The sequence below is a fragment of the Ovis canadensis genome, chromosome 10, assembly GCF_042477335.2.
Source record: "Ovis canadensis isolate MfBH-ARS-UI-01 breed Bighorn chromosome 10, ARS-UI_OviCan_v2, whole genome shotgun sequence".
Taxonomy (NCBI): Eukaryota; Metazoa; Chordata; class Mammalia; order Artiodactyla; family Bovidae; genus Ovis; species Ovis canadensis.
The window spans coordinates 50310858-50318639 of NC_091254.1; the positions used below are offsets into that span (position 1 = coordinate 50310858).

At 53.8% G+C, this 7782-nt stretch overlaps 1 protein-coding gene across 1 annotated transcript; it reads left to right on the forward strand.

Moving 5' to 3' along the window:
• The first annotated feature begins 2509 nt into the window (after positions 1–2509).
• On the forward strand, positions 2510–7403 carry GJB2 (gap junction protein beta 2). The gene is made up of 2 exons (XM_069602305.1): positions 2510–2903; positions 5604–7403. The coding sequence occupies exon 2, from the start codon at positions 5626–5628 to the stop codon at positions 6304–6306; it is 681 nt and encodes a 226-aa protein (XP_069458406.1). The 5' UTR covers positions 2510–2903; positions 5604–5625; the 3' UTR covers positions 6307–7403.
• Positions 7404–7782: the final 379 nt, after the last annotated feature.

Here is a 7782-nt window from a genome sequence, read left to right on the forward strand (position 1 = left end):
GCCAAGAGTTAAGGCAGGGCGCCCACCTCTCACAAGTCCCTTCTTGTCTGGAGCATTTCTGATATCACCTACATAGGATTTGTGAGTCAGAAATTTCACTGACACATTCTTTATGTACATTCAGAGCATCCTCCCCAAGGGAAGTTCTGGGGGCTGCCCCATCAGGCAGCTGGGAGGCAATCCGTCATTTTAATATGTTAAGAAATACATATTTGTTTCACACTGATTTCTTGCCCAATAGCAACTTTTTTGGTTTACTGATAAAACAACTGTCAAATTAAAATATCAAATAGCTTTTCACATTAGCATTTCCCTTTACAGCCTGACAATTGTACAAAGGTTCAGCTCAATTGTGAACAGCTGGGATTTGACTGCTTGCTACAAAGCATGTATGTGAAATCCTTCATCAACACAGCGCTGACACTGTGAAGTGACAGGTGCGCACCAGTTAGTCATTAATAGTTACTCAGGAAGGAAGGGCCTGGCCATCCCTGGAAAGGGCCAGTCCTCCATATCAGCTTCATTTGAGCCCTACCCCGGAGACACCAAGCTCTTCCATCAGACTCCAAACCTATCCTCTATGGTGTTCGGCGCCCAGTAGACAAGGCCGGAGAGGTGCGCCCATCAGGCTGGGGAGGCCGGAGCTGAGGGCAGGGTGGGGGCAGGCAGCCTTCTCCAGGGTTATATTCAAAATGAAGACTTGAATCCAGGGTCACAGGATGAAGGCTTATTTTCAATGTTTACATATAACACAGTAATGCTTTTAACCAAAAATAATGCAGCAACATGAATGTACTGTTCACAAAATAATTACAGGATTTATAAAGAAAAAAGATTAACCCCTGGTGTGATCTGCTAAGTGCATACCCATCTAAGATCATGTGACGGTGACTTCACGTGTCCAGACCTGAGACCCTGTTCAGTCACTTCCTCTTCCCCTTCTCTGCTCTGGGGGACACAGAAATACCTCCAGAGGATTTCCTGCTCCGCTGGAATCCAAGTCCAGTTGGGAAGAAAGCACCCACACACAGAAAATAACAAAAATCACAACAAACAGAAGGAAATCAAGTGCTGAGTTGTAATTAAGAGTTAAGAGCTGTAGGCATTCTAACTATAAAACCCAAAACACAGAGTGGCTAGATATACAATTAGCCAACAACATCGCAGTCATTATGCAAATCAGGAGAATAAGTCAGGGAAAACAGGAAAGGGAAGTTGAACAGCAACCTGCAATCTTGCCATAGACACAAAAAGCCAGGAGAAATTTGTCAGTGGGAGAAAGCCAATCAACTTTCAATCTGCAAGCCACCTTTACCAGCTGGCTTTCTACAAAGATGCCAGATCCTTCCTTCACTCCAATGTGAGACCGCCCATAGAGCGCTGCCCCTGGCCACCTGAAGGGTGGCCCCAGGCTGGAGGTGGGCAGCGAGCTCTCCCCCAGCCACCCACCTTTGCCCTGTCATTTCCAACCTGCTGATTCAGCACATCTCTCAGATGGGCCTTCCTGGACTTCCTCTGTTCGTGAACACTCCCTCCCGGGCTAAGACCTTGGGCAGCAAGGTCGGGTAGTGACCGCGGGACAAAGTCAGGTTTCCCAGGCAAGAAAGGCCCAAGCTGACCCGTGGCAATGGGGTACAAATTTTACAAGGAAAAGTCAATACCTTTACGCCAGTGTTGGCACCCATAGGAAAGTCATTTGTAAGGCCAGATCTGCCCTATCAGGGTGAATCATCTCTGCTCAACTTAAAGACTACTCAGGTAAAGCGGAGGTGGGAGAGAGCAAAGCCCTCTTTGCGGGAATCCTGGAGCCAGATCCTACCCCCCACTCCCACCCCTAATGCTGGACACAGGTCCCCAGACGCGGCCCAGTCTTGGGATTTTAATTCTCCATCCGCTCTCTCTGTGGACCTCAGAATACCCAACCACAGCGGAACAATGAACCCTGTAATCCGAGATCAGGCTTCCGGGAGAGGAGCCGGCTTCCCAGGATCGTCTCCAGAAACCCCAACCGCGCTCCCCTTCCCGGCGAGTGTGCAGGGCAGGGGTCTGGGGACTTCATTCGTGGCGGTCCCCCGACCCCGAGTTGGGTAACGTCCTCGCGATTTCTCGGCCGTGGGAAGCGGAGAACACCGGCAGGGCCCCGGGCACCCTCGCTGGGGCGCAGGCCTGGGTGAGCCCGCAGGGTCTCCCCACCACCGCCAGCCCCGGCCCTCGGCGCATAGTTGAGGGATCTAGTCACACAGAGAACTCAAGGAGACGTTTGTTAAGTCTGCCTGTGAGGTTTGAGGGGAGAAACAAGCAGGGACTCGGCCAAGCGCAACGCTGCCCCTCCTCGCCCACCGTGAACCCACATTTCCAGGAGGGAAGCGGCCCGGGCACCCGCGCGCCCGCAGAGCCTCGGAGTTAACGGCCCTCCGCTCCTGAACTCTCTCTTCAACTATTTTGCAATAATTAATTAAATCCGAGCTTTGAGCACCACAGCACTCTAGGACCCGTCCAGGCAGAAACCACAGTAACAGCAACGGCACCAAACTTTTCACATCACACACACACACACACCCCCAACCCCGCGCCCGAGACGCTGGGAACCCCAGCCTCACCGCGCTCGGGCCGGGGGAAGCGCCGCGGACCCCGGCGGCGCGCCCCGCCCCTCGGCGCTGGGGGCGGCCGGACGCCGAGGAGCCGCCCCCTCCGGACTTTCTCAACAGCTCCGGGGAGGAGGCGGGGTGCGGGGCGCGGTTAAAAGGCGCCGCCGGTCCAACAGGTGTCGAAGGCCCGAGCGCCCCGCGCGCCGCGCTCTCTGGACTCAGGTCGTAGCGGCGCCCTCGCCCCCGCGACCCCCGCGATCCCCGCGACTCCCTCACAGCCGCCGCGCGTTCCGCCCGTGCGCCCCGCTCACATCGGTAAGGCCGGCGCCCACTCTCCGCTGCCCCGAAAGGGAGGGGTTTGTGGGACCCCTCGGGGAGAGACCCCCGGGACCGCCAGGGGCTGTGGGGCCCCTCGGAGAGGGACCCCGGGACCGCGAGGGGCTCTGGAACCCCGCGGGGAGGAACCCGGGTCCCCAGGCTGCACCCGGCGCGCACTGAGGCCCCGCGCCCCGGCCAGTGGCCACAGCGGCGCTGGGCGCCGGGCGAGAGGCGATCGCGAACCCGTGGCCGGAGTTCCTCCGGCCGAGTGTGCTGCGCAGCGCGCGGTCCAGAGGGAGCGGGGCCGGGAGCGGACAGGTGCGCGGACTCGGCCAGGGTGTTCGCGGCTCCTCCGGAAAGGCTTGCGCGGCAGCCGGGCTCTTCACCTGGAGCCTCCGGTCGCCGGAGGTTTCGCTCAGAAAGAAAACGCGGTCACGGGCGTGAAGCGGAAGCTCAACCTGCAGGAAGCTGATCTTCCGCGGCCGAGCGGGAGCCCAGCGGCTGGCGTGGCCTCTTTCCCTCCCCGAGCTCGAGTTCCGAGCTGGGCTTCCAGGCGCAGTCGTGGGGGCGGCTTTCGGCGCGCCGGTTACACATGGGGAGCCGTACTTCGGGGCTCCCCCGCCTGCCAGGGCCCAGGCCTCATCGTCCTCCCGCATCCTAACAGCTGACCCCCGTGGGGGGCGGGGTCTGTGGAGACAAGGACCACCACTCAAAAAGTGAGGGTTGAGGAATTAACGGGTGAAGGACTCTTGGTGACCTTTCTACAACCTGCGCTTCACCCAGCAGCGCACCCCCGCCACAATGTCGCCCCTCCGCCCACCGGGCAGGTGGTGTGGACAGGTCAGGAAGGGCAGGGGTCAGCGCCAGGATGAGTGTTGAGAATGCTTTTGTCCGGCCTGGTCACCTGGCCAGCTCTCCTCTCATGTCACCCTGTCCCATGGGTTCAAACTTTAATTAGCTCCTCTGCCTCAGGGATCTTTGGACAGGAAGCTGTCGCCCAACCAAGAGCTTTTACAAAAGGACAAGGATGGAGGGTTTACTTCCCACTGTGTTTTCTGAACATCAGCCGCTGGTTGACTGGTTAGAGGAATGTGGGTCCTGGGCTGGCACCCACCCCACCCGGAATCTTTAGCCAGATGCACTGATACAAGTCAGACGGGCTGTTTCAGAGAGTGTCCTGTTGGCCCTTAGTAAGTGAGGCCGAGAAGTGGAGGGTCTGATTTCACAGGGACTGTGGTCACAATGCCGGCCAGGACGGGCCAGCTCAGAGGAACCCAAGGCCTCCAGGCCATCTGTTTTCAGGGTCAGGGCTGAGCCTTTTCCAGGTGACGTTTCCCTCTTTCAAGCCAAGCTGCCCAAGTGTCTCAGTGCTCGTAGCTCTCCTGTCCTGACTTTCTTGTGTCTGGGCTGCCTCCTCTGAAGGAGTGGCCATGGATGGTTTCAGCCAGGCCTGGGTGCCCCAACCAGTGCCCCATAGGCGGTGGGATGATCAGACTGCCCCCCCACCCTGGCTGCTCAGGAAGTCCAGCGGGAAACAGGACCCGACTTGCTCAGAATAAGGAGAACACTAAGCTTTTAAGCAAGAAGAAGCACTGAGAACCAGTTCGGAAGGTGTAGACACAGATTACTCATCAGATTGTAGAGGGTGGAGCCTTGTTATAAGAGGCTTGATTGAGACAGACGGGTGTGACTGCACGTAAATGAAGACAGTTCATACCCTGCGATGAGAAGGCCACTGGCTCCTGGAGGCAAATGCTCCCCAGGTCCTCTCCAGCAGGCAGCACATCACCCGGCAGCATCCACATTGACCCTCAATACCATGAGGGTGCCTGCGACGGCTAGTCCCTGGGGACTCACTGAGTTAAGCTTTCATTTATTTTCTTACAATGCACCTCTTTAGAAGCACGTCTAAATTAAAACCACAGCCACAATAAACATGCACCATCTGAACAGTTTTCAAACCTGAGTACTGACTGACTGGTCAGTCCCAGCAGGACAACGAGGACCCCAGCCCACACACAGAGCGCACATAGAAACCCAGGCACACACTGGCTCTTCCCTGAGGAAGGACTGTTTCTAACTGGCTCCCTTTTGTACAGGAAAAGGAAGTAAACCCCATTGGGAAATGTTAAACATGAATTTTACCCTTGGGGACAGTCATTTTGCCACCTCATCCCATGTCCGGGAAACTGAAATAAATTAAGGAAGGAGGTGCTGTGGGGAGACATGGCCTCTAGGCCTTGAAGGCGAGGTTGGCCCCAGCAGGCACGAGCCCAGAGTACCATCCAGAGCTAGAGGCCAGCAATCACTTGGGGGTGCTGAATGCCACTGGAGGGTCAGGGAGACCTGAACGGGGGGTGTCTGCAGAGGGTTTGGTCACCATATCCAGGGCCCTGGGTCAGTGGGCACATTTGCTGGGGTGCTCCCTCCCCACCCCACGAGTTGATTGTGCTGAAGGCTGGGTGCGTTACTGGGGTGTGTACACCCCCTTTTTACTAAAGAACAGGGAACAAGTCCACAATCAACTGCCTGCTGCACAGCAAACCCCATGGCAAGCCTGGTTGCTCTTGTTTCCCCTTGTTGAGGGAGGCTGTGTAAGAACTGGCCCTTTGAGATGGCTGGTGCTCATGGGCCAGCCCCCCACACGCTGGTCCCACACATTCACCCCGTGTTGCGCTGTATCACTCTCTTTTCCAGCACAAGCCGCCCAAACGAGACGATGGACTGGAGCGCACTGCAGACGATCCTGGGGGGTGTGAACAAGCACTCCACCAGCATCGGCAAGATCTGGCTCACCGTCCTCTTCATCTTCCGAATCATGATCTTGGTGGTAGCCGCCAAGGAGGTGTGGGGGGACGAGCAGGCCGACTTCGTGTGCAACACCCTGCAGCCTGGGTGCAAGAATGTGTGCTACGACCACTACTTCCCCATCTCACACATCCGGCTCTGGGCACTGCAGCTCATCTTCGTGTCCACGCCCGCCCTGCTGGTGGCCATGCACGTGGCCTACTACAGGCACGAGAAGAAGCGCAAGTTCATCAGAGGAGAGATAAAGACCGAGTTCAAGGACATCGAAGAGATCAAGAACCAGAAGGTCCGGATCGAGGGGTCTCTGTGGTGGACCTACACGGGCAGCATCTTCTTCCGTGTCATCTTCGAGGCTGCCTTCATGTATGTCTTCTATGTCATGTATGATGGCTTCGCCATGCAGCGCCTGGTGAAGTGCAATGCCTGGCCCTGCCCCAACACGGTGGACTGCTTCGTGTCCAGGCCCACAGAGAAGACCGTCTTCACGGTCTTCATGATCGCAGTGTCTGGAATTTGCATCCTGCTCAATGTCACTGAGCTGTGTTACTTGCTGATTCGATTTTGTTCTGGAAAGTCAAAAAAACCAGTGTAACCATAGTGGTCGCCGGGTTTAGATAAAAGAGGAGTGCAATCTGTGCTCGGCCGTGGGGCACAGTCAGCCGAGGCCCCCCGCCCCCGCCCTGAGTACAGCTTGGCTTTAGGGCCACCTTTGACCCCCTCCCCAGTAGATCGCACATGCAACCCCAGACGCCTCTAGAGGCTGTGCCCCCCACCCCACCCCTGCAAGTGTCCCATTGAAGGCAGACTCAGAGCCTCTGCCACTTTTCTCTGAAACCGGTCCTCATGGGGCCAAGCTGGCCACGGTGGCCATGCCTATTTAGACAAAGGACATGGTGTTTGTCTCCGTTTCTTTGAGGAAAGGAGAGAAACACCAGGGCCTGAAGAGCACAGGGTCTGGTTGATCCGCTTAGGGCTCTCTTTGCCATTTTCCCTGCATTAAAGGTGAACACAGAGAATCTTGGTTCTTTTATTTGCTTTGACGTTTCGGTCTTCAACAGTGGACGCACTCCCTAATGGTTCAAACACTGTTACACGTTTTTTAAGTGAAAATTTAACATATGACGTGTTCTTTTGATCTGCAAGGAACCATTCATTATAGGTTCCTCTTATTTCAAAGGCTCAGATTATGATATGTAAACAGGGTATAATTAGATGCTCTTGTTGAATTTAACTATGTCCTTTCAGGTGTGAGTGGTTTGCACTGCCCCCAAGAGGCTGTCCATTGTGTGACGTGTGGTGTGTGCTACAGGAACGCATTTCAGCTTCCCTCAGTGAAACAAACTAGGGCTTCTAATAGTTGGCAATGGCTTCTAATAGCAAACAGCCTCATTTCAAAAGCTTAGATGTGATTTTGCATGAGGAATGAAGACTTTATATACCATGAGTTACTACCAACGGTGGGGTGGTTCAAGACACCCTGAGCTTCCTTACGATGGTGCCTTTTCCACTCCCATAGGTAGAATGCTGACTTACAGAGATTGCTTGGGACTGTTTTATTGCCACAGTATGATTTAATGGTGCAGAAGAAAATGGCAAATTGAGGGGGAAGGGGCAGTAACTGTTTCTAAAAAGATGTAAAAACTAGACTCTAAATTCTGACAATTAAAAATGAGTTTCATCTACTTCAAAGGTTTGTTCACTTCCCTTTTCAGCATCCAGGCTTTTAAAGTGAAAATAGATTTAATAGACATTTTTTTAAAAAGTAGAAACTAGGGTTTAGATAACTATTTAGCAGTTCTATAAGACAGACAGAATCCTAATATTTTCATGATGCTTGACATGGTTTCAAAAAAATGGTACTCAGTATACTTCAATGAGAGTAAATGCTTTCCTGTTGCCAAGAATAGCTTTATAAAAACATTTTGTAATAATACATAATAGTTTTGATTACATACTTGTAATTAAAATAATTTTGTAACATCGCATATATCATTTAAATATTAAAATATAATTGATTCATATTAATGGTTATTTAAAATCTATTACAGAATGTGTGCTAAGTAGCTTC

What these genes read in the sequence shown, in the direction of transcription:
- GJB2 (XM_069602305.1), top strand. Translation starts at nt 5,626, where the DNA reads ATGGACTGGAGCGCACTGCAGACGATCCTGGGGGGTGTGAACAAGCAC.